Consider the following 27,358-nt stretch of genomic DNA (forward strand, 5'->3'; position numbering starts at 1 on the left):
TCCTCGGACTTCCCTGGATACCTTTCCTCTTTGCCTTCTATCTCTCACCGTCTTACATATTCTTCCATAATCCTCTTTAAATGGTCAATGTCTTAAAGACAGGGCCTACATTTTATTCATCTTTGTATTTGGGGCACCGAGCCTGATGATATGTGTGCTGGTAAATGCATGTAGAATGAGTGGATTTAGGAATTCTTGAGAGGAAAAGTGAAGGAGGTAAGGAAATTTTACCCCCAGATATGACTACTTAGCATAAAGAATATTTTGAATTAAAAGCCATTAACGATCAGGAAGCATTGGAAGAGGCCTTCCCTCCATCTGCATTAAAAAACGACTAACCTGATCGGGGATTCTTCCTTTCCTGATGACATATTTTTCTGATCACGGCGAAACCCGTCCTTTTCCTTTGGTTGGTTTGATGAAAGATCAACCCACAATTTTGGCAGATTAATAAAACAAAGGTTTGTTTCTAAATACCATGCGCATGGGGGGGAATGTCTTAATGACGGTCAGAGACCTGATGGGCTGGCCCTTCTCAGTAAGGAGTTATAAGACAGGGCTGCTGACTTCCTTTCCAGAATGCTACCAGACCTGGCCCCAAATCATTTAAAACATAATACCTGTCTCTCAGGTTAATTTACAAGTCAATCTGTTTCCCTCCATCTATACACCCACCTCCCCCAGCAACCACTTGCCGAACCTTTACTTTCCACATTTTCCTTTTTTTTTTTTTTTTTATTTTTGGCCGGGGCTGGGCTTGAACCCGCCACCTCCTCTCCCCCCACCCTTTTTTTTTTTTTTTTTTTGAGACAGAGCCTCAAGCTGTCACCCTGGGTAGAGTGCTGTAGCATTACAGCTCACAGCAACCTCCAACTCCTGGGCTCAAGCGATTCTCCTGCCTACCCCTCCCAAGTAGCTGGGACTACAGGTGCCCACCACAACGCCCAGGCTATTTTTTGGTTGCAGCCATCGTTGTTGTTTGGCGGGCCCTGGCTGGATTCAAACCTGCCAGCTCAGGTGTATGTGGCTGGCGCCTGAGCTGCTTGAGCCACAGGCAACGAGCCCTTTTTTTTCTTTTTTTTTTTTTGAGACAGAGCCTCAAGCTATGACTCTGGGTAGAGTGCTATGGTGTCACAGCTCATGGTGTCACAGCTCACAGCAACCTCCAGCTCCTGGGCTTAAGCGATTCTCTTGCTTCAGCCTCCCAAGTAGCTGGGACTACAGGCGCCCGCCACAACACCCGGCTATTTTTTGGTTGTAGTTGTTATTGTTTGGCAGGCCTCCAGGCTGGATTCGAACCAGCCAGCTCTAGTGTATGTGGCTGGCGCCTTAGCGGCTTGAGCTACAGGCGTTACCCTTTCTTTCTTTTTTTTTTGAGACAGTGTCTCACTATGTTGCCCTCCGTGGCTTCACAGCTCACAGCATCCTCAAACTCTTAGGCTTAGGAGATTCTCTTGCCGGTGGATTTTCTTCCCAGCCCGTTTGGAAATCTTACGCCACTTGCACCCAGGTAGAATAAAACCATTTTAATTGTAAAAAAAAAAAAAAAAAAAGAGAGAGAGATTCTCTTGCCTCGGCCTCCTGACTACAGGTGCCCGCCACAACGCCCAGCTATTTTTTTGTTGCAGTTGTCATTGATGTTTAGCTGGCCCTGGCAGGGTCAGCCTTAGTATATGTGGCTGGCCACCAAGACACTCCCTGCTTCCTTCTAAAAGGCATCTATAAAGGTCTCTGACTATCATTAAGACATTGGGTAATCATTCTTGTGGTTTCCCCTACGTGTATGGTATTGGAAAAAACCTTTCTTTTATTAATCTCCCCTAATTGTGAGTTGATTTTTCAGTGAACCAACCAAGGGAAAAGGATGGATTTCACTGTGATCCCTACAGAAGCATTTCACAACTAAGGATTTCTTGGAGCCAGAGGGAAGAAAGAGGGAAGCAGACATGCGGTTTTTTTTTTAGAGACGGAGTCTCACTCTGTTGCCCTTGGTAGAGTGTTGTGACATCACAGCTCACAGCAACCTCCAATTCCTGGGCTTAGGCAATTCTCTTGCCTCAGCCTCCCAAGTAGCTGGGACCACAGGCGCCCACCACAATGGCCGGCTATTTTTTGTTACAGTTTGGCAGGGGCTGGGTTTGAACCCACCGCCCTCGGTATATGGGGTTGGTGCCCTACTCAATGAGCCACAGGCACCGCCCAAGGCGTGCAATTTTAGTCAGAACACAGAGACCGCAGAGTGTGAAGTTTTGTCAATTATTATGTAATTATGATGTGGTGTAATTATGCAGGATGTCACTATCTGCTATTTCGTCCTGGAATGTGTGTGGTAGATGTGCACAAGAACTTTTCCCTTGATCATCCTCTTTGCAGTGCTTGTCGAGTGAATGAACGAATCAGCAAGTGAATGTACTTGGAAGCAGTAAGCTTCCTTGGCCTATTTAACCTTGTCAGGTATTAAGCTATTATTAGTCTAAGCAGGGATTGACAAACATTTCCCATAATAGGCCAGACTGAATATTTTTGGCTTTGTGGACTATATGTTCTCTGTTGCAAATGTTGAACTCTGCTTGTGTTGTAGTGTGAAAGCAGTCATGGAAAATGCGTAAACATCTGAGTATGGTTGATTTCTAATACATTTTTATTTATGGTTACTGAAACTGGAATTTCATATCATTTTCATGTATCACAAACACTAGTATTCTTTTGATTTATTTTTATCAACCGTTAAAGAAGGTACAAATTGTTCTTAATTCACAGGCCTAAAGGAACCTTATTACCCCCTTAACATCTTGATAAGGAGTTATAAGACAGGAACCAAGGTCTCTGATAAAATAAGAGGTGGTGGAGAAGAACTAGAACTAAGATGGCCAAGGAGAAACAATCTGAGGTTACCCTCACTACTCTTCCTACCCTGTTTATAGTGTTTTAGCGTACCAAAAGAAATTCTCACCAGTGCCTGACATTTGTGTAAACACGAAGTGCCATGGCAACTCCCAGAAGTTGCCCTATATAGTTTATAAAGAGGCGGGACCTCCAATTTTTGGAACTCCTTACCCTTTTCCCAGAAATCTTAAGACTCATCCTCCCTTCACTTAACGTAAGTTAAATAGAAGGTATAATATATGTCAAGACCCCATAAACTCATGAGGTACTACTTTTTGTTGCTTCAGAGATAGCAACTGTCCTGTCTAGGGGTCAGCCTCCTTTTTTTTTTTTTTCTCGAACTGAGAAAATGCAATTTTAATAACACACACATACATTCATAGGACTTTAAATAAGCTGTACAAAATCTTGGGGGGAGGGGGAAGAAATCTGCCATTACTGCCTAAGAGCTGGTAGATTAACTGGCTGACGGGACTGCCCAGGGTAAACAAATGCACAAATAATGAGAAGTACCAACACTGTTAATGAATAAGAAAGAACAATCACAGATCATGCTAACTGCTCTGCATGCCCAGCCACCTGTAACCCTACTCTTGCCTCCTTAGAGACAAACCAGGGCAGTCATCGCCTAATCCTCTAACTCAGTTGCTTGTTAATGTGCCACCTCTTAAAATTTTTAATTTTTTAAATTTAAAAATTACTCTTAGCTTGAAGACTCCACATACTACTACTGGCCAGTCTCCACCAAGTATATTTGTTTTGATAAAAATAAAGTGTAAATGCTCCAACTGAGCCTGGATCATAACACACCATTTCCTATCTTTTACATCTGGAGAGACTTTTGTGACGTGCAAAGCAAGCTACTACTTGTGCTTCAAAACAAAAACAAATGCCAATCGTCCAAAGGGTGACAAAGGCACTACCACCATCAGGAGGTCAGACAGAAAATGTACAAATGCTGTTATCTGACTGCTACATAGATGCATTTTGTGCATGGAGAGCCTCTTTACTTAACATGATGTAACTAATAGAATTATATTTTCAGTTAAGGAGGAAAGCAGTTTAGAAAAGGCAACAGTTACACACAGAAGCATAAACACTTACAAGTACCTTAAATTTTCAGCTTGCAAGAAGGGTAATAAGTTTGACATACATATCCAGAAGATTAGACAAGGTGATTTTTGGCACAGTTATACTGCCAAACAAACCAGCACTCAGTGCAAACTTTATTTGCCAAGTTTCCAAAGTGGCCCGACATTCTCTGTGCAATGAACATTTTCTCCCTCTCTCCCTCACTGGGCAACAGCAGGAGGGAGACAACACATGGGGACTCAAGAGGGAGAAGGAAAATACTTGATTTGGGAGAAAAAACATGGGCTACTTGTGCTAAAAGAGAATCACAACATTTTTATGAGAACCCAAATGCAAATACTGGACTATAACCCGGAGACTAAAGACTGCTACCAGAGTCATAAATACAAGGGCCTAAAGTGACATCTGCCATTTATTTTAAAGGGACACATGAAGTACTTTTCTATAATGGAGAAAGACAATTAAAAATAGATTTTTCTTGCTGGAACTGTTAAGTAAAAATGTATCATAGTGGTTTTAAATTTGATGGGCAGTTACCTATTGAAACTGCAATATAAAAGGGTCACTTAAAAAAAACCCTAAATAACCCACTTGTCTCCCCATCAATGTACACAATTAGAAAATATTTATACACTGTAATCACAAGCAATATAAGCAGTATTTTGTGCTTAGGAGATTTTGTACACTTTACGCAATGCAAAATGAGAAAAATATGAACACTTATAAAATTACACACAAATAATGTATCTACGAATCATTAAATTACAGAGTGAAAGCCCCCATTGTTGGGCAGATAGATGCCAGAATTTCAAGCTTCTGTCAAATAGTCAGCCTCTTTTTTTTTTCTTAACTTTAATAAACATGCCTTTGCTCTTTTGCTTTTGCTTTTCTCTGTTGGCTCATTCTTGAATTCTTTTCTGTGTTAAGCTAAGAACTCAGTTGGCCTTTCGGCCTGACCCTCTCATTTTGGATTCATTTTCCTCTATCTGCCTGGTTAATTATTTTATTTATTTATTTTGAGAGAGAGTCTCATTTTGTCACCCTCGGTAGAGTGCTGTGGCATCACAGCTCACAGCAACCTCCAACTCCTGGGTTTAAGCAATTATCTTGCCTCAGCTCAGGTAGCTGAGACCACAGGCCCCTGTCACAACACCTGGCTATTCACAATGCCATACTATTTTTCATTGTTGTTTAGCTGGCCTGGACCAGGTTTGAACCTGGCTCCCTCAGTGTATGTGGCTGGTGCCGTAACCACTGTGCTACAGGCGCCAAGCCTATCACCCTGGTTTAAATGAACCTTAGCTTTGGGTAAAAAAGGAGGTCAAATCTAGTGATAAGGGTTGTTCTTTTACTATAATAAAATAGGCCTTAGAAAAGATTTAAAATCTTGCAGCTCTTTTGATTTACCACTAGATGGTGATCTCTGCAGGCATGTGACTCAGCCAGTGGATTATTCAACAGAGCATGGCTGGCTTTTTTTCCAGAGTATGGTAGATTAGAGGCTGCAACTTTAAAGCAGGCACACAAACTGTCCCAGTAATTCAAAACTTACCACAAATTATGTGAGTTTGATTTATGTCTTCACCTTGACATGTTTCCCTGAATTGCAACATACCCAAACCAAGGGGAACACAATCACGCTGTCAAATCCTCTGGCATGAGCTCGAAGGCTCAGGACAATAATTATGAATTATGTGCTACAGTTAAAGATTTAGGAGCTGCAGCGGTGGTGTTTAGGGACAGATTCTATTCACAGTGCAGGCTAACAAGCAGAGTCCTTTCTTACATTAAGACTGATTCAGGATTCCCCCACTGAAGGCTGGACAGGGATTCCCCCATTCTCTAGGCCCAAGTGAGCTCAGAAATCAGACCCCCTTTCCAGGTACAAACAGGCTGCCCTTTCTAGGACAACCATCTGGGCTCAGGCAAGGTCATGAACAAAGCAGCCTGAACATTTTGGATAGTTCAACCTTGAGTAGGGAGCACACACCCTAATCCCTTCCCTAAAATAACCTTCCCCTAATGGAGGAGGGACTGCATTTCATTCATTTGTTAATGCTTCATTAACTTTGAAAAGATATTTTTCCACCTACCAAGTCCTGGCCAAAAATGTAATATATACCCCTAGACCAGTGATTTTCAACCTTCCTAATGCCCGACCCTTTAATACAGTTCCTCATGTTGTGGTGACCCCCAACCATAAAATTATTTCCGTTGCTACTTCATAACTGTAATTTTGCTACTGTTATGAACTGTAATATAAATATCTGATATGCAGGATGTACTTTCATTGTTACAAAGGGGTTGTGACCCACAGGTTGAGAATAAAGGGCCCAAGACAAAGACTTCCAACTTAGGTCTTCCCCTTTGCCAGAAGCTCTGATGCTTTTTACTCCTGTATTCCTTTCTTTTTTTTCTTTTTCTTTTCTTTTCTTTTCTTTCTTTCTTCTTCCTCTTTTTTTTTTATAGAGACAGAGGCTCATTTTATTGCCCTCGATAAAGTGCCATGCTGTCACACAGCTCACAGCAACCTCCAACTCCTGGGCTTAGGCAATTCTCTTGCCTCAGCTTCCCGAGTAGCTGGGACTATGGGCGCCCACCACAACGCCCAGCTATTTTTTTCTTGCAGTTTGGCTGGGGCTGGGTTTGAACCCGCCACCCTCAGTATATGGGACCGGCATCCTACCCACTGAGCCACAGGCGCTGCCCTGTATTCCTTTCTGTCTAATAAAAATCTTGTCTTCCCACTGATCTGTGGTCAGCAGGCTCATTCTTCGAATACCCGAGACCAAGGATCTGAGGAAGAAATTCTGGTAACGAGAGGATAGTTAAAATGCTTGCCTCCTCTTGTGATATTACACTGACAGCTCTTCCCAAAGAGCCTCCACTCCTGACCTCTTCACGTCACACTCTTCTACCCTTGAGGTATATAATTAGGGACCTGCATTGCCCTTGGGTAGCATATCCTGCACCAATTGCCTTTTACCTTCTTTAGGGTGTGGGGGTATTGGGGAGCTGGAGAACCATAGTAATGTTCTGTGTGTGTGTGTGTGTAGTCAGCTGGAACATAGCTAGACAGAGCAATGGCTCTATTCCATAGTGGTCATTCTTCTTGTCCTCTTGTCTGGAATCTTCTAGCTAAGACCTTTCTCCTGGACAAGTGACCTTTGGCTTTAGCTATGTCACTTTTTCTCCCTTTCTCACCACCCTTCTTTTATCCAGAGACACACAAAAAAGGAGACTGGATGCCTATTGAAATCATTAACAGTGGAAAAAGTTTCCATCTTTCTGGAGCTGAGAAGGGCTCGTCGATAGAGACAGGACTGTGAAGGTCTGTTACACCATGTCGTTACGTGGTTATATTCACCCTGGCCCCAGATTGATTTTTCAGGAAAGGCGGAATGAATCTATTTCTGCCCCACTTCAAGATGCATGACATTGAAGAAAGCTCTCATGTCCTTCCTAAATTCTTTCCTGATGAAACATCTGGAGTAGAGCAGTAAGAAATCCTTTCAAAACTAAATTTACTTTTCCTAAAGGCGAAGACTGATAGTTCTCAAAGGAGGTAATCTACATAGGAAGCATTTTAGAATGTGGTGAGAACTTTAGGTTGTCACAATGATTGTGGGCTGCTACTGGCATATTGTTGGCAGGGCCAGGGCCACCAAGAAAGGTTTGGATCTCAGTGAAAAAAAAAAGAAAAGAAAGGACTAGGGAGGGGGCTGTAGCAAGGGCAGATGGGCATAAAACTTTTATGTAGGATTTGTGTTGGTATGCAATGTAGTAGGGCCCTTTACCCCCTTCCCTGTCACTAGTCTGAGAACTAATGACACCATCTTCCGTCTCATTGATCCTGACCAGAGATGCTAGATACCTTGGGAAACAAGGCACAGCCTTATACAATTAAAAAATCTCTGCCCATCCTGTACAACCTCAAATACCCACATGTGCATTTCAGGTAGGCAAAAAGCTCTTGTTCATAATTATCTGAGTCTAGAACTCTGTTTTTTATGTAACCATAGAGTAGTTTTCATAAAATTTTAATATACACTGAATTTTCCAGGAGTACAACTTCTTTTTTTTTTTTTTTGTAGAGACAGAGTCTCACTTTATGGCCCTGAGTAGAATGCCGTGGCATCACACAGCTCACAGCAACCTCCAACTCCTGGGCTTAAGTGATTCTCTTGCCTCAGTCTCCCGAGTAGCTGGGACTACAGGCGCCCCGCCACAACGCCCAGCTATTTTTTTGGTTGCAATTCAGCCAGGGTCGGGTTTGAACCCGCCACCCTCGGTATATGGGGCCGGCGCCTTACCGACTGAGCCACAGACGCCGCCCAGGAGTACAACTTCTTGTTAACCAAAGGAAGATTATATTTTCTTTGTTCATAACTCCAAAACAGTCCTTCACCATTTCAGAAAGTCATGGTCACAGACAAGAATGCCCCCAAATCAATCTGTTTTTAGCTATCACTATCATAGTGATTCACTTTAGGGGTGCAAGCATCCAATCATTTTATCATGTCTTCTAGTATAGTTGTATAGTATAGTATACATATACCTCTAGTATAGTATACATATACCTGAGCATATGTATAATGAACACATTCACGTATTTAATTTGCAATTAATATAGATGAACTTACTACAGATTGAATTTCATGTTCTTTCTCTATTAGGTTCGGATAGTGATTTATGGCTTTTAGATTTAAGAACTAGTAAATTCTCTGGGGCGGCGCCTGTGGCTCAGTCAGTAAGGCGCAGGCCCCATACACCAAGAGTGGCGGGTTCAAACCTGGCCCCGGCCGAACTGCAACCAAAAAATAGCCGGGCGTTGTGGCGGGCGCCTGTAGTCCCAGCTACTCAGGAGGCTGAGGCAAGAGAATCGCTTAAGCCCAGGAGTTGGAGGTTGCTGTGAGCTGTATGATGCCATGGCACTCTACCAAGGGCCATAAAGTGAAACTCTGTCTCTACAAAAAAAAAAAAAAAAAAAAGAACTAGTAAATTCTCTGATGTGTGACTTTCAGAGTAGCAAAAAAAGATGTTATATAATATTTAATGAGAGGCTAGGTATAATACTTTATGTGTTGGTTTCCTATTACTGTTGTAAGAAATTATGACAAATTTTCTGGCTTAAAACAACATAAACTTGAGCAGTGCCTGTGGCTCAGTTGGTAAGGCGCCGGCCCCATATACTGAGGGTGGTGGGTTCAAACCCGGCCCCAGCTGAACTGCAACCAAAAAATAGCTGGGTGTTCCACAATGCCCGGCTATCTTTTGTTGCAGTTTGGCTGGGGCCGGGTTTGAACCCACCACCATTGGTATATGGGGCCAGCGCCCTACCCACTGCTGCAGGAGCAGCTCTCCATCTCAAAATTCTTAATCACATCTGCTATGTCCCTTTTGCTATGTAAGGTAACATGGACATTAGGATCTGGCCATCTTTGTGGGGGGCATTATTCTGTCTACCTTAATTTAAAGATTTAATAATTATTCTGATAAGGTTTTGGCCCTCAGGTATAATTAAAGCCCTAGGCTCAGTGCTTCCTCTCTCCTTCTGATCTCAGGATAGGTTGATTTCTTCCTTGTCTATGAGTTGGGCTGCCTGCTCAAGGAGTAAGTACAATGTCTAGAGAAGAGCAACTTCAACCCTGCTAGGCTGAACTCTTGGCCCCTCAGAGAAAACTAGTTGTTGCAAGGCACTGAGTTGCCTGTGGATATCAGTGTCCATTGGAAGCTAATCTGGATAGAAAAACTCCTTTTTGGGGAGTGGCGCCTGTGGCTCAGTGAGTAGGGTGCCAGCCCCATATACCGAGGGTGGCGGGTTCAAACAAAAAAATAGCCAGGCATTGTGGTAGGCACTTGTAGTTCCAGCTACTTGGGAGGCTGAGGCAAGAGACTAAGCCCAGGAGTTGGAGGTTGCTGTGAGCTGTGATGCCATGGCACTCTACCGAGGGCAACAAAGTGAAACTGTCTCAAAAAAAAAAAAAAAAAGTGAAAGATCTCTACAAAGGGAAATACAAAACACTTATGGAAGAACTCATAGATGACATAAACAAATGGAAAAACATCCTATGCTCATGGATTAGATGAATCAACATTACTTAAAATGTCCATATTGCCCAAAGTGATTTATAGATTCAACATAATTCCCATTAAAGTACCAATGTGATTTTTCACAGATCAAGAAAAAATAATCCTAAACTTCAGATGGAACCAAAAAAGAGCCTGAATAGCCAAAGCAACCCTAAATAAAAAAGAACAAATCTGGAGGACTTATATTACTTGATTTCCAAAAATACTGCAAGGTTATAGTAACCAAAACAACATGGTACTGGTATAAAGGTAAACACACAGACCAATGCAACAGTATAGAGAACCCAGAAATAAAGTCATAAAACTGTGATCAACTGATTTTTAACAAAGAAGACAAAAACATACTGGAGAAAGGACACCCAATTCAATAAGTGGTACTGGCAAAACTGGATAGCCACATACGGAAGAATGAAAATGTATCCTTATCTCTTACCATATACAAAAATTAACTCAAGGTGGGTTAAAGACTTAAATGTAAGACCCTGGCTCGGTGCCTGTAGCTCAAGTGGCTAAGGTGCTAGCCACATACACCAGAGCTGGCAGATTCGAATCCAGCCCCAGCCTGCCAACAGCAATGACAACTACAACCAAAAAATAGCCAGGTGTTGTGGTGGGCATCTGTAGTCCCAACTACTTGGGAGGTTGAGGCAAGAGAATCACTTAAGCCCAAGAGTTTGAGGTTGCTGTGAGCTGTGATGCTACAGCACTCTACCTAGGGCGACATAGTGAGACTCTGTCTCAAAAAAATAAAGAAGCCATTTTTCTAACAGATAATAATAATAAAGGCCAGTCAGGTGCAGTGGCTCACGCCTGTAATCCTAGCACTCTGGGAGGCTGAGGTGGGTGGATTGCCTGAGCTCACAGGTTGGAGACCAGCCTGAGCCACAGTAAGACCCTATCTCTAAAAATAGCTAGGTGTTGTGGCAGGTGCTTGTAGTCCCAGCTGTTTGGGAGGCTGAGGTAAGAGAATAGCTTGAGCCCAAGAGTTTGAGGTTGCTGTGAGCTATGATTCTACCGCACTCTACTGAGGGCAACAAAGTGAGACTCTGTCTCAAAAAACAAAACAAAACAAAACAAAACAAAAACAACAATAACCCAATAGATATAGTGTGGATACAGTGAAAAGGGGACACTTACACACTGTTGGTGGGAATGTAAACTAGCACAACTGCTGTGAAAAGCAGTATGGAGATTCCTCAAAGAACTAAAAATAGACCTACCATTTGACCCAGCAATCCCTCTACTGAGTATTCTACTCAAAGGAAAAGAAGTCATTATATCAAAAAGATACCTGCACCCAAATGTTTATCACAGCAAAATTCACAATTGCAAAGATAGGGAATCAACCTAAGTGCCCATCAACTGACGAGTAGATCAAGAAAATATAGTATGGCTCTGCGCCTGTAGCATAGTGGTTATGGTGCCAACCACATGCACCGAGGCTGGTGGGTTTGAACCTGGCCTGGGCCAGCTAAGCAATAATGATAACTACAACAACAACAACAATAGCTGGGTCTTGTGGCGGGCGCCTGTGGTCTCGGCCGCTAGGGAGGCTGAGGCAGGAGGATCACTTGAGCCTAAGAGTTTGAGGTTGCTGTGAGCTATGACACCACAGCTCTCTACTGAGTCTGACATTGTGAGACTGTGTCAAAAAAATAAAAATCATGAAAATGTAGTCTGTATATGTATGTGTATGCCTGTATACACACACACACACAGAGTACTACTCAGCTATAAAAAAGAATGAAATAATAGCTTTTGCAGCAAATTAGATGGAACAGAAGACCATTATCCTAAGTGAAGTATCTCAGGAATGGAACAACAGATACCACGTGTTTACTTATAAGTGGGAGCTAAATGAGGGATATAGATAGTTATAAAGAGCTGTAATGAAAAAAATAAATAAATAAAAAATAAAGAGCTGTAATGGACACTGGGAACTAAGAAGGGGGGAGGCTGGGAGGAAGATGAGGGATAAAAATCTACCCATAGGGTACAATGTACACTATTCTTGTGACGGGTACACTGAAAGTCCTGACTTAGCAGGATACAATTTCTCCATGTAACAAAACAACCCAGACCCTTAAATTTTTTGAAGAAAAAAAGGAATTCAGATTTTTCTAATTCAGAAACTCAACTGGTGCTTGGGAACTACTACACTCACAAAGACCTAGGCTACGAGGTCCTCCTACATAGATGCATCCCAGAAACTAAAAATATTCCATGGACGATAAATCAGAGGGCTAGATCTGCAGGTGTCTTTTCATTCTGGGTGAGAGCTGCCTGGTAGCCAAGAAGAGTAGTAGCATTTAATTCAATTGGGGATGCTAGAATTGTCCCTCCCATGTCCTTACTCCCGGGTAAGAAGAGGGACTGAGCACATTGCTCTTTTTTTGGTGTGTGTGTGGAAGTGGACACGTTTCAAGGAAATTTGATAGAAAGATAGAGATGAGGATTTTTATATTATTTATTTATTCACTTACTTACTTTTGGGGCAGAGTCTTACTATGTTGACCCAGGCTATAGTGCTGTGACATTAGCCTAGCTCATACCAATTGCAGACTCCTGGGTTCAAGCGATCAAGTGATCCTCCTGCCTCAGCTGCCCAGAGTGCTAGGGTTATAGGCGTGAGCCACCACACCCAGCCCGGCGTTTTATTTATTTATTTATTTATTTATTTATTTCATTTTTTCATTTTGTCACCCTTAATAGAGTGCTGTGGTGTCACAGCTCACAGCAACCTCCAGCTCCTGGTTTTAGGTGATTCTCTTGCCTCAGCCTACCAAGTAGCTGGGACTACAGGCGACCACCACAATGCCTGGCTATTTTTTGTTGTACGGCATTTTTATTTTTAAAGCCTCTGTCTCTGTATCCACCTTACAGGAGCATCAGAGCTGCTAAGCACAGGGAGCTGCATACCTTGTAGTAGGGGTGCTGTGAGAGCCCCAGGAGATACTAGAGAGGAAAGATGCTCTTTGGAGACTCAATAGTACTGTTATGCGTGTGCTGAGTACTCAGTTTAGCTTCTGCTGCTTGTGAACAATCCAGCCTTGGCAGAAAGACTGAGAAGTGTGGGACAAAGGGCTCATCTCACTTGAGAGAGTGCAATGCAAGCCTGACAGCTGAAGGGTCCCAGAGCAGCAAATTTCACCTTGCTTCTTTTCTTGGACCATTCCAGCTGTCTGTTTTTGATTGACAGAGGCATTTGGCTGCTAAAAATACCCTACTGACCAAGTGCTCCCGATTTCATCTAATGCTGAACATGGCTGCAGTCCAGAACTCAGCATATGCAGATAGTTTCTTCTCACAAAGGAACTTTTCAAAATTTCTCAGGCCCAATCCCAGAACCAGACTAGCCCAGGAAATAGTCACTTTCCTCTCAGTTGGCTTTGCTGGGTGACGAGGGAGACCTTTCCCAGGTCACTGTCTTCTTGCCTGCCCCATCTCCACTTCCAGGAAAAGTGGCCGAGGGGGAGGTGAGGGCCCCGGGGGCTGAGAAGGAGTGAAGCGGGGGAGGTGGCTTGTCCATTTATAGTCTTGCTCTTTGGGATGCTGAAGGTGCTGAAATAGCAGCGACAAGAGGCTTGGCTCACTGTTGAATATCTGGCATGCAGGTCTGACGGACTCTCAGATGACAATAGAGAGAATGGAGAACGTGGAGGTCTTCACTTCTGAGGGCAAAGGCAGGGGTCTGAAGGCCACTAAAGAGTTCTGGGCTGCAGATGTCATCTTTGCCGAGCGGGCTTATTCCGCAGTAGTTTTTGACAGGTATGAAATGTGGGGACTTGCCACCTTTTCTCCTGTTGGTTTGGCTGGTGCCAAACTTAACATACAGGGGAAGGGATAACAACACTCATGTGATCCTTTTGAAGAAAACAGCACTTCTGACTCCTGTTTTCTGGCGTAACATTTTCTGCAAAGGGTCATTGCCAATGTGATTTGCTGTGGTTCCTAGAAGGATGGTAAAGGTGAGCAAAAGCTTTGGGGCACCTTCTCCTAACACAGGTGAACTTGGCTGAAAGGGTGTGCTGCTTCCAAATGCTGTGAAATGAAGGAAACCCCCCCCCCCCTGAGAGTGTGAGGGTGTGCTGGGGGTAGAAAGGTGGGTGTGGTGCTGTGGAAAACATTTTCTTACAGAAAACTCTGTTTTTAGCTTCATTTGATAAAATAAACACATTAAAAGATAAAGCAATTGCTGAGACTTAAAAAAATTATAACTACACAGGTACTGTAAGAATCCGTTTAGAAAAATGAGAATATAACCTAATCCTAGTCCTCTTTGCCTTTCCTCAGAGGTAACTTATGTTACTATTTCAATGTTTTCCTTTCTAAAATGTTCTTGTCCATATATTTGCATTTATCAAAATGGATAGGTTCCATTTGTCTATGTTACCTTTTTTTTTTTTTTTTTACAGAAGTGGTATTGTGGTATTGTACTTCGGATATTTTTGTCTCTTCTTTAAACATGTTTTTGATGTCTATCTTTAAAGGAGTCTATAGATACTTCTTTTAAATCTCCAAAGATCTGTTTCTTTTAACTACACGTAGAGCTATTCATGTAGATACATATGCTGTAAGGATCACCAGTTTTAATTACTGTAAATATTCTTCCCTATAAATCTATGACATTTTACTTACCCATTTCTCTATTGAGAGACATTTAGGGTTTCTAAGTTGTCATAAAAACAAACAATTAAAATTCTTAGCCCTGTCCACTTGTACACACGTAGGGCATATGATTAGATTGCACCAGTGAGGAATTGCTGTGCTGTAGGGAGTGCTGTTTTCAGATTTAATAGGCTCTCCAAAGAGGCTCTGTTACGTTTACTTTTTTTTTTAATGGCTAGCTGATTGGCATTTTATCTATTAAGTTTCTATTTCCATTTTCCCCACAACCATGTCTACACTGAATAACCAAACTTTTAAATTAATACTAAATCTTCATTTAATTTGTATCTTAAACAAACCTTCTTGGTGATTACTTTAAAATGACAATGTTTCTGAGATCAAAGTTGGGGTGGCCTGTCTGACATTTATGTGGTCAGAATCAAGATGGCCTCTGATCATCTAGTCTTCGTGACTGGCTCACTGTACTAACCATCCTGGAACAGGCAATGCTTTTCAGAGACAACTGGATTAGTATTCACGTTCTCTTTTCTTCCCGCTGGCTAAGACCTTCAGGGATAAGGATGGGAACTGGAGCATGTGCCTCACCAGCACTCAAGGAATATAGGGGCCCCCTGACACTGATAGCTCTTCAGGGAGAGCTTTTCTTATCTCATCAATTTATTTGTGTGTGTGTCAGGAAAGGGGTGAGTACAGCTAGGGAGTCAGCTGGATTCAGTTAAAACACAACGATACAGCAACACAGGAACTGTGAGCATTGATCTGGGGGCTACCATCAAGTTGCCACTTGGCCTTGTGAAGAACACCTCCGTTTGGTGCCTCCAAGTCCCCAAAGTATATCTAGCTAGTTTCCCTTTCTTTTTCTTTTTTCTCTCCCCCCCTTTTCTCTTCCATCTGAAACATAGGAGAATTATTTTTTCTTTGAGTCAGAGTCTTGCTCTGTTGCCTGGGGTAGATAGAGTGCAGGGGCATGATCATAGCTCACTGCAACCTTGAACCCTTGGGCTAAAGTGATCCTCCTGTCTCAGCCTCTCTAGTAATAGGGACTACCAGCACGCACTATCCTGCACAGCTAATTTTCTGTAGAGATGAGGCCTCTCTATTTCCCAGGCTGGTCTCGAACTCCTGGGTTCAAGAGATCTTCCTGCCTTGGCCTCCCAAAATACTAGGGTTACAGTTTCCCTTTCAAGAATGTTTGGAGCTGAATGGACTTTCCTTTCATTATAAAAGTTTTTATTTTAGAAAATTTAGAAAGAAAAATAAAGATATCACACAAAGATGACTACTTTTAACATGTTGGTTGGGTATTTCCTTCCAGCTTGTTTTAAAATGTAGGCTTCATTTGTTTGTTATACACAGATGGGATGTTATTGTTCAAATTATTATGTTTTTCCATTTAATAATTTAGATATCTTATTTGCTATTATACAGTCTTCAGAAACATAGTATTTGAAGGTTGAACATTCTTCCATCACTTGCTGATTACTGGACATTTAGGTTGTTTCCACGTTTTTATTGTTATAAATCTTTTGTCATTCATCTGAAGTAATAATAAAAACAACCTTAGTGCATATTGAAGATAAAATGCTACATAATATGTTATATTATTATAGTAATAAAGTAATAAAAACTGGGATGTTTGGGGTAAACGATCTTTAAAAGGACTAAAAAAAAATCTAAAAGACATAGTTTTTCTAAGTGTATTATCCAAACTTGTCACTGTATAGATGAGAGGGCTAGTCTTTCTTTCCCTGGTTATACCTGAGACAGTCCAGAGAGCATCAAAGGAAAGTTTTACCCATGTGAAGCTTCTGGTGAGGCTCAGTCACAAAGATAAGAAACTTGACTGGGGAGGTAAAATGGAGTTACCCATAAAAGACACTCTATAAAAGTAGCACATTCTAATCCACCTTATTTCTGCCCTACCTTCCAGCACAAACATGAGGAAAAAGATTTTATTTTGAGTTTAGTACTGCATTAAGTAAAAATTCTTTTAAACAATATATGTAAAATATATTATTCTAATTACTATTATATATATTCTAACATGTACATTATATATGCTAACATATATAAATAATATAAAGCAGATTCTCCTGTAAATGATTGCTATGGACGTTTTTGTTGGTTTCCTTCTCTGGGAGAGCAGGTTCCTAGGAAGGGAATTACTGTGTCAGTAACGTATGTGCATTCAGCTTTAAAATACAATGCTGCACTGTGAAATGCTGGTTTGCAAGTTTGAATTGTGTCTTTGCTGGAATAGGCCCAGCTTAGCATTAACAGCAACCAGGCTCTTCAAATATAGTCTTTAGTCTGGTTAGGATCTCTTTTTTGTTTCACTGGTTAGGAAAACAAGTGGTCAGGCGGCACCTGTGGCTCAGTGGGTAGGGCGCCGGCCCCATATACGGAGGGTGGCAGTTCGAACCCGGCCCCGGCCAGCTAAAACAGCAATGAGAATTGCAACAAAAAATAGCAGGGCGTTGTGGCTGGTGTCTGTAGTCCCGGCTACTTGGGAGGCTGAGGCAAAAGAATCGCTTAAGCCCAAGAGTTGGAGGTTGCTGTGAGCTGTGAAGCCACAGCGCTCTACAGAGTGTGACAAAGTGAGACTCTGTCTCAAAAAATAAAAATAAAAAACGAAAAGAAAAGAAAAACAAGTGGTCTTGGCTTGGCGCCTGTAGCACAGTGGTTATGGTGCCAGCCACATACACTGAGGCTGGTGGGTTTGAAACCAGCCTGGGCCAGCTAATCATCAATGACAACTGCAACCAAAAAATAGCCAGGCGCCTGTAGTCCCAGCTACTTTGGAGGCTGAGGCAAGAGAATTGCTTAAGCCCAAGAGTTTGAAGTTGCTGTGAGCTGTGACGCCACAGTACTCTACTGAATGCGACACAGTGAGACTCTGTCTCAAAAAATAAAAATAATAAAAAAATAATAAAAACGAGTGATCTGCATAAAGGTAAGAGAGCAAGAATAAAGCTGGGAAGTCTTTCAGGCCTAGCAAGTATGGATCACAGGGTTACCAGGATCCCTGGCAGGCATGACTAAGCGATCAGGCACATCTTCCTCCTGAACTCCCCACTGGCCTCCAAGTCCTTTCCAGCCTGGTGCTTCAGGGGCCTGCTATGGACTGCTACTGACTAATGGGAACAGGCACTCAAAGTCTATTTTCCACCCTAGTAGGTGTTTTGATTCAGTGCTGGAGAGGAGTGAAAGTGAAGTACTAGGGCAAGGTCTGCTCTAAGGAGTTGCATTTCTTGGATACAGTATTTTGCAGATGAGACATTAGGGTGTGGTGCTTGAGCTGGTAAATGTTGCTTCTGCCCCTTTAGCTCTCTTCTCTGAAGGTTCTTTGTTCTTGGGAGGACACAGAGTGGGAGCTCCACTTAGCCCATATGATTCTGTTTGCCTTTGCATAAAATGGAGCTAATATGGTTTTTTCGGGGGGTTGGGAATTTATGCTGTTTAGTTGTTGCTGGTATTGCTCAGATTTTTAAAGCTCATTTTGGGAAATTTACAAATTATAGGAAAAACAAAGGAAGAAAATAATAATTCTTTGCAATCTTACCGGAAAAAACTATTAAAATTCTGGAGTATATCTTCTGTAATCTCATGCACATATAATGCTTATAAAATATTTTCTCGATCCTGATGAGTTGTGGGTGGGGTGGGGGGGTCCTGGGAGAAACACTACATTAAATGTATACCTTGATTGTAAGACATTTCTAAATTCCAGCTATTAAAACATGGGGAAGAAGTTTATTTTATTTTATTTTATTATTATTATTTTTTTTTTTTTGCAGTTTTTGGCTGGAGCTGGGTTTGAACCCACCACCTCCGGCATATGGGGCCAGCTCCTTACTCCTTTGAGCTATAGGCGCCACCCCAAAGAAGTTTATTTTAGAATGGAAGGAAAATGGCAGACATATAGTGTGCCACATTTATCAACTCCAGGACACATATGTTATCAATTCCATAATACATATTTCATTTTAATATTTAAATCATGATGTGTCCCAAAATCTATGGCTCATTATGGTTTAATTGGCAGAATGGTTTTTTTGGTTTTAATGCTGTTTTTTTTTTTTTTGTTGTTGTTGTTGCAGTTTGGCCGGGGCTGGGTTTGAACCCGCTACCCTCGGTATATGGGGCCAGCGCCCTACTCACTGAGCCACATGCGCCGCCCGGTTTTTTTGGTTTTATAGTAGTGAATAAAAATGATGCATTTAATAATCATTTGATAATTTTATTTATTTTATTTTATCTTACTTTTTTGAGACAGAGTCTTATTATGTTGCCCTCAGTAGAGTGCTGTAGTGTCACAGCTCACAGCAACCTTTAACTCTTGGGCTTAAGCAATTCTCTTGCCTCAGCCTCCCGAGTAGCTGGGACTAGAGGAGCCCGCCAGGACACCTGACTAGTTTTTTTTTGTTGCTGTTGCAGTTGTCATCGTTGTTTAGCAGACCTGGGCTGGGTTTAAACTCTCCTGCCTCAGTGTATATGGCTGGTGCCCTACCCACTGAGCTATGGGCGCTGCCCATCATTTGATAATTTTAATAATTTAAGATTATTAAATGGTGCATTTAGTAATTTTTCATTCAATGTAATTAAGTTGTATATATTTTATCTCAAAAATGGCATTATTTTGTAACCTGTTTACTTCACAATTTTTTGTGACTTTTTTTTTTTTTTTTTTAGAGACAGAGTCTCACTTTGTCACTCTTGGTAGAGTGCCATGATGTCACAGCTCACAGCAACCTCCAGCTCTGGGGCTCTTGCGATTCTCTTGCCTCAGCCTCCCGAGTAGCTGGGACTACAGGTCCCCGCCCCAATACCTGGCTATTTTTTTGTTGCAGTTTGGCCAGGGCAAGTTAAAACCCGCCACCCTTGGTATACGGGGCCGGTGTCACAGTCACTGCCCAGTTTTTTGTAAATTTCAAAACCATTAATATCCTTTAACACCCTTTTTAATGGCTGCATAGTATTTCTTTTGTTAACGGTTGTGTATTAATTTAATTAGGTGACGTATTTTGAGACACTCTCACTATGTTGTCCTTGGTAGAGTGCTATGGTGTCACTGCTCACAGCAACCTCAAAGTCTTGGACTTAAATGATTCTCTTGCCTCAGCTTCCCAAGTAGCTAGGACTATAGGTGTCTGCCACAATGCTCTGCTACTTACTGTTGTAATTGTCATTGTTTAGCAGGCCCAGGCCAGGTTTGAACCCACCAGCCCCTGGTGTATGTGGCTAGTGCCCTAACCACTGAACAATGGGCGCTGAACCTCACTGACATATTTTGGATTTCAAGGGTGTTTTCTACTTTTTCCTAATAGATTTTCCACATATCTCTGATTATTTATTAATGATAAACTCCTAGAAGTAGAAATTTTGGATTCAAAAGACATTTTTAAGGCTTTTGATTTAAATTTCCAAATCCCCTTACCAAAGGAGATCATACTTTATCCCACTAGCAGCTAGAGTTTGATCTCTCCAATACTGGTCACAGAGAAAGCTATCTTTTACTTTTTCATATTTTCCAACTTAACCTGTAAAAACTTATTTTAATTTGATGGTTTTAATGTTAGAGAAGTTAACATTTTTCCTAGTCAATCATATTTTTTCATTTATTTATTTTGAGACAGAGTCTCTGTTTGTCGATCTTGGTAGAGTGCTGTGGTGTTGTAGTTCACAGCAATCTCAAACTCTTGGGCTCAAGTGATTATCTTGCCTCAGCCTCCTGAGAAACTGGATGCCCGCCATGATGCCTGATGCCTGGCTGATTTTAGAGATTGGGGGTGGGGGGTCTCTTTTTTCTTTTTTTGCAGTTTTTGGCCAGGCCTGGGCTTGAACCCAACACCTCCAGTATATGGGGCCGGCACCCTACTCCTTGAGCCCATAGGCGCCACCTCAGATGGGGTCTCATTTTTGCTCAATCTGATCTCCAACTCCTGAGCTCAAGCAATCCACCTGTCTTGGCCTCCTAGAATGCTAGGATATAGACATGAGCCACTGTGCCTGGCCAATAGTCATTCATTTATGAATTATCTGTTCTTTTTTGATGCCCTCAAAATTTATGTATATGCATAACTCATTTAATTTTTAAAATTTTTTTTTTTTTTTTGTAGAGACAGAGTCTCACTTTATGGCCCTCGGTAGAGTGCTGTGGCCTCACATAGCTCACAGCAACCTCCAACTCCTGGGCTTAAGCGATTCTCTTGCCTCAGCCTCCTGAGTAGCTGGGACTACAGGCGCCCGCCACAACGCCCGGCTATTTTTTTTTGGTTGCAGTTCAGCCGGGGCCGGGTCTGAACCCGCCACCCTCAGTATATGGGGCCGGCGCCTCACTGACTGAGCCACAGGCACCGCCCAAAATTTTTTTATTATTTTTTTTCTTTTCACAGTTTTTTTTTTTTCTTTTTTGAGACAGAGCCTCAAGCTGTCCCCTTGGGTAAGTGCTGTAGCATCATACTCACAGCAACCTCCAACTCCTGGGCTCAAGTGATTCTCTTGCCTCCATCTCCCAAGTAGCTGGGACTACAGGTGCCCGCCACAACGCCCGGCTATTTTTTGGTTGCAGCTGTCGTCGTTTGGCGGGCCCCAGGCTGGATTTGAACCTGCCAGCTCAGGTGTATGTGGCTGGCGCCTTAGCCGCTTAAGCCACAGGTGCCAAGCAGCTTTCACCATTTTCAAATGGCCCCCAACCCAGACGATTGAGACCTATTGAATTTATTTAGTCCTCTCTTGCAAATGGAGAAACTGAGGCTTAGACAGGTCATGGGCCTTTCCCAGGTCACACGGGTGAGTCATAAAGTAAGACGGAGTCCTCCCACATTTTGTCCAGACATCTTTCTCCTTGTCCCCCCCCAGGTGGGCTTTACAGCATTGCCCAGTTAATTTCTCTTGTTTTAGTCAGTCCAGTTAATAATATTTAATCTTAATAAAGGAAAGGGTACCCATCCTTCAATTTCAGAAGAATTAAGAGCTGGTTCTGGGGACTAAGAAAGGTTACCTCCAGTAAGTCCTAGGTAAGAAACAGGAATATATGTATTATTAAAAAAGAAAAAAGTGCTTAGGGCGGCGCCTATGGCTCAAAGGAGTAGGTGCTGGTCCCATATACCTGAGATGGTGGGTTCAAACCCAGCCCCAGCCAAAAACTGCAAAAAAAAGAAAAAGAAAAAAGTGCTTATAGTAATAAACCAACATATTAGTTTCCTATTGCTGCTGTAACACATTACCTTAAAAAAACACATGTTTATTTCTTATAGTTCTGAAGGCTAGAAAACTGGGCTCATAGTTCTGTGTTTCTTTGCTATCACTAGCTTCTTGAGGCTGCCCACAGTCCTTGGCTCATGGCCTCCTTCCTGTGTTTTTATTACCAGCAGTGTAGCTTTTCTTCCTCTCTGACCTCTTGCTTCCTTCTTATAAGGACCTTGGGATTATATTAGGCCCACCCGGATAGTTCAGGATACTGTCTCCATCTCAAGGTCTTTAATCTTCATCACATCTGCAATAGCCCCTTCACCAAGTGAGGCAACATATTCATAGGTTCTGAGGATTAAGACATTGGCATTTTGTGGGGGGGCTATTATTCTACCTACCACAACCAATAACATGAATTTTCTAGATTAATCCAAAATTTGTTAAGAAAGAGCAGGATAGTTAGTGGATTTTTTTTTTTTTTTTTGAGACAGAGTCTTACTATGTCACCTTCAGTAGGGTGCTGTGGCATCACAGCTCACAGCAACCTCAAACTCTTGGGCTCAAGTGATTCTCTTGCCTCAGCCTCCCAAGTAGCTGGGATTACAGGCACCTGCCACAATGCCTGGCTATTTTTTTGTTGCAGTTGTCATTGTTGTTTAGCTGGCCCGGGCTGGGTTCGGACCCGCCAGCCTGGGTGTATGTGGCCAGCCCTGTAACCACTGTGCTACGGGCACCAAGCCAAGTTAGTGGATTTTTAAATAAGTTCTCTAAATAAAAACATGGCCAGTTCCTAAATGATTCTGTTTATGGAGTTGAAAGTGTCCAGGAGAGGGCAGTGCCTATGGGTCAGTGAGTAGCGCCAGCCCATATATGGAGGGTGGTGGGTTCGAACCCTGCCCCAGCCAAACTGCAACAAAAAAATAGCCGGGTGTTGTGGTGGGCACTTGTAGTCCCAGCTACTTGTGAGGCTGAGGCAAGAGAATCACCTAAGCCCAAGAGCTGGAGATTGCTGTGAGCTGTGACGACACAGCACTCTACGGAGGGTGACAAAGTGGACTCTGCCTCTAAAAAAAAAAGTGTCCAGGAGATTGTGTGTGCATATGTGTGTGTGTGTGTGTGTGTAGAGGAAGAGATGAAGGGAACATGAGTACTTTTAAGCAAACTATTGTCATTCAGGATTTTTTTTAAAAATTGAACTAGTTATGAGTTTTTTTAAGTCCAGTGGAGACAGCTGGACTTTTAGCTGGTATAATTTCATGTGAGCCTGTGGGAACACCAGGATTAGCTCTGGCAAATGCACAAACACACATGTGGCCTTTAATCTGATAACAGCTGGTGGGTAGGTGGGGGGGGAATAAGTGATGCTATAAATGGAAATAATTTAATAAAAGGATTAGAGAAATTCCTTAACAATTAGTTCAGAAAATAATAAATGTGTTTGTTAGAGTACTCAGGTTATAGCCTTAAATGTTGGCACTTGATGCAGAAGACAACCACTATACATTTAGACTTATTTATTTCTTTATAGACAATGCTACTCTGTTTGTCCATCCTAGAGTGCAGTGGCATCATCATACTTCATTGCAACCTTTAACTCCTGGCTCAAGCAACCCTCCTGCTTCAGCCTCCCAAGTAGCTGGAACTACAGGTGCCCACCTGCACACATGGCTTATTTTTCTATTTTTTGTAGGGACGGGGTCTTGCTCTTGCTGAGCCTGGTCTTGAACTCCTTCAAGTAATCCTCTCTCCTCTGGCTCCTCAAGTGTTAGGATTACAGGGATGAGCCAAGATGCCTGGCTAGACTTATGCCTTTAATTTGGCACTTTTAGCTGCAGAAGCAAAACATGTTAGCGTGTCATATAATCCATTGTGAGCTATATTGGTAAATATTGCTAAATAATCCTTGAATTCAGATGTTTGGGAACAATTGCCTTTTACATACAGATGAGATCAAATGGCAGGCTGCCTCCATAATAATGCCATCCTCACTCATTTGCATCTGAGGATGTGTTTTGAATGTGAGTTGAGGGGCATGGTCACAGCTAGCACATGGACGTGCCTAGAAGTCTGTGTGGGGAGTGTGGACCTTGTCATGCGAGTGTGGCACAGAAACTCCTGAGAGTTGGTGTTTTACTTATTTATTTATTTAGAGACAGAGTCTCACTATGTCACCCTCGGTAGATGCCACTGTATCAAACTCAAACTCTTGGGCTTAAGCGATTTTCTTTTGCCTCAGCCTCCCAAGTAGCTGGGAGTATAGGCACACACCACAATGTTGGCTATTTTTTTTGTTGCAGTTGTCATTGTTGCTTTAGCTGGCCAGGGCCGGGTTCGAACCTGTCAACCTCGGTGTATGTGGCTCTGCCCTACCCACTGAACTACAGGAGCCGCTGAGAGTTGGTGTTTTAATAAAAAGGGATATTAAAAAATATTAGCAGTTCCTTAGGCCCAATCCAAGGAAGCAATACCCCCTAACTTCTTACTCCGGGGTTTATAATATTTGGTATGTATATGAATCCCTGATATTGTCAAACAGATACTTCTGTCTCCTGTGTGAGCCTGCGCATGTCCACACGGAAGCCTCTGACTCATTAGTGCTACTTCCCTGAAGACCTGGACCTTCTCTGATCTCAGACCATCTTAGAGGGGAAAGTAATGCCTCCTTACCTCCTTAGTGACTGCCTTTCTGGATTCTGCCTCTTCCCCACCTTAGTGGAAGTCAGTTCTCCCTTCCTGGAACCTTACAGCAGGTTATGACACTTGAGGTCTGCAGGTCTCACCTTGGTCATGTGTTTATGGGGTTTGTTTGAAGGCAAGATCAGATCGTCTTTGTTTTTATCCCCTCTATTACCCAGCTCTATGCATAGAACATAACAGATACTCAATAAAACACTCGTGAAAGGCAGGAAGAAGGGAAGCAAAGAAGGGAGGGGAGAAGGAGAGAGGGAAAAAGGAAGAAAAGAAAGAAGGAATAAGAAAATGAATCTAAAATGTTGTGACACTGTCTGGGTATTTGAGGGATGAAATGTTCTTTAGGCCACCTCCCCCCCAATTTCTGAGGGGAGAATTTCTGACAGGGCGAGAATTTGCAAGCATCCCAGAAAGACAGAACTATTGGTTCAGTCTTCTCTGGCTGTGGTTTTTTTGTTTGTTTGTTTTTGGCCAGGAGTGGGCTTGAACCCACCACCTCAGGTATATGGGGCCGGTGCCCTACTCCTTGGAGCCACAGGCAACGCCCTTCTCTGGCTGTGTTTTCAGAGGGCTCAAACCCCATGTAGTCACCTTGTCTTTTTTTATTTTTTTATTTTTTTTGAGACAGAGTCTCAAGCTATTTGCTCTGGGTAGAGTACTGTGGCATCACAGCTCACAGCAACCTCAAACTCTTGGGCTTAAGTGATTCTTGGGAGGCCTTAGCCTCCCAAGTAGCTGTGACAACAGGTGCCTGCCACAACACCTGGCTATTTTTTTTTGAGTAGTTGTCATTGTTGTTTGGCAGGCCCAGGCTGGGTTCAAACCCGCCAGCCCCAGTGTATGTGACTGGCACCCTAACCACTGAGCTTTGGACGCCGAGCCTAGTCACCTTGTCTTTGTATTTATCTCTCCAGTAACTGGCTATTTCCATAAAAGGAGCTGAACAGTAGCTGCCCTTTCAGCCCTCCTGACTTTGACAGATGACAGAGCCCAGCATGGCCACACAGCAAAGTGTGAGTGGGGACCAGCAGCCAGGCCAGTGTGCTCTTAGAGCTACAGGCAACCAGGTAGGCTTTGCAGTGGCAGCTGCTGTCCGCTGGGAACAGGGTCCAGCATCAGGCAGCCTTATGAGAATGATACTCTCAAGAATAATGATCACCACTACTCTAAAGGTAGCTGTGTTTTCAAAGGGCTCAAACCCCATGTAGTCATTTTCTTTTTTTTTTTTTTTTTCTTTTTTTGAGACAGCGTCTCAAGCTGTTGCTCTGGGTAGAGTACTGTGGCGTCACAGCTCACAGCAACCTCAAACTCTTGGGCATGCATCTCTTTGAAAATGCAAAGTGCTATATAAATGGGAGTAAATATTCTCTTGCATAAATAGAAATATGAGACTCTCTAAAGGTCATCCAGCTAAGCTTGGCTGGGACAAGTGGTCTTTGTCTTGGAATCCAAAAAGTAGTTTTAGGATCTCATGTTGTTTGGACATTCTTTTGCACTGGGGGAAGAAAAAAGGGGAGGGGAGGATATTTTTGTCAGGGGAGGGCCCTTGTCCCTTGACTGAAGAGCAGAGGTTCTTCAGTCTTCCTCTCTGAAGCTGAAGAGAACAGGAGCTGAGTCTTCACCTGCTCTTACCCTCTTGGTGACAGGTGGGGTGAGTGGAGCAGGCTGATGTCCTCTGAGCACTTATCCTGCATCAGGCTCTGTGCTGGCTACTTTCCATTTTATATAACTCTGAAAATCACTCCAAGAGTGATAGAATTTCGGAACTTCTTTGTTATTTTCTTCTTGCTTGAATATGTTTCACCCAATAGTAATGGTCCTTAGATCCAAACTTATCAAGATCTAGGTGTTGTTCTTGCCATTTTCACATAAGGAAGGGCGGTGCCTGTGGCTCAAAGGGGTAGAGCGACAGCCCAACATGCAGAAGGTGGCGGGTTCAAATCCAGCCCTGGCCAAAAACTGCAAAAAAAAAAAAAAATGCAAACAACATTTTCACATAAGGAAACAAAGCCTTGAACAGGTTATGGGACTTGGCTAAGATCATACAGCCAGTAGACATGGGAGTCGGGAATTGGACCCAGTTCTGATCAACTCCAAATTTGACCTTCCATAATACCCATTTCACCACCAACAAGGAGAAATGAGAACGAGAGGGACAGGCTTTTTGTTAGTTTTTTAAAATTTCCTTTTCCTGTCTACCTGACACTTCCCAGCGTGCCCCACCAGAAGCAGCAGGATTTGGGTTTTCTCTCATCTTCACATTCTTACTACTCAAAGTTGCAGCATCAGCACCACCTGAGATCTTGTTGGAAATGCAGAATCCTAGTCCTCACCCAGATGTACACTGAGTTAGAAACTGAGTTTTAATGAGCTCTCTGGGGATGCTAAAGTTTGAGAAGCCCTACTCTGTTTTCCTCCTCCCCAGGTCCAGCCTCCTGGCTAAGCCTAACAGCAGGTGAGGTAGCGGAGAGAACGGTAAGCCCCATCCCATTAGACCTAAATTTAAGTATGATGACTCACAAGGTTTCCTGGGTTTCATCAGCTTTTAAAACTTGTCTCCAGGTCTAGCAAAACTAGAGAATGGAACATAAAACAGATTTGTGAGCCTGGAGAAACTAATCAATGACTCACATTTACAATCCACTGTGAGTTCACGATGATAAAAAACTCATTTTATTTTTATGAAAAATAAACTAAAAGTTTATTACAATGAAGTGATAGCAAAGAATCTCATGAGATGATACAATGGTGAGATATTGTTGATATGATAGTT

General features: G+C 42.6%; 1 protein-coding gene across 3 annotated transcripts in view; it reads left to right on the forward strand.

Annotated features, from left to right (window-relative positions):
• The first annotated feature begins 13,419 nt into the window (after positions 1 to 13,419).
• The window catches only part of SMYD1 (SET and MYND domain containing 1), a 227,527-nt gene continuing 213,588 nt past the window's right edge, over positions 13,420 to 27,358 (forward strand). For 2 of the 3 annotated variants that reach the window (XR_008379513.1, XM_053588093.1), the window contains exon 1: positions 13,654 to 13,839. Coding sequence is in view for 2 of the 3 variants with exons in the window: in XM_053588093.1 (XP_053444068.1) it covers positions 13,703 to 13,839 (137 nt within the window). In the remaining variant the exon portion in view is untranslated. Of the gene's footprint in view, positions 13,548 to 13,653; positions 13,840 to 27,358 lie in introns of those variants that run through there. The other variant, XM_053588092.1, reaches the window with a different exon arrangement.

Source organism: Nycticebus coucang, chromosome 4 (assembly GCF_027406575.1).
Source record: "Nycticebus coucang isolate mNycCou1 chromosome 4, mNycCou1.pri, whole genome shotgun sequence".
NCBI classification, from domain to species: domain Eukaryota; kingdom Metazoa; phylum Chordata; class Mammalia; order Primates; family Lorisidae; genus Nycticebus; species Nycticebus coucang.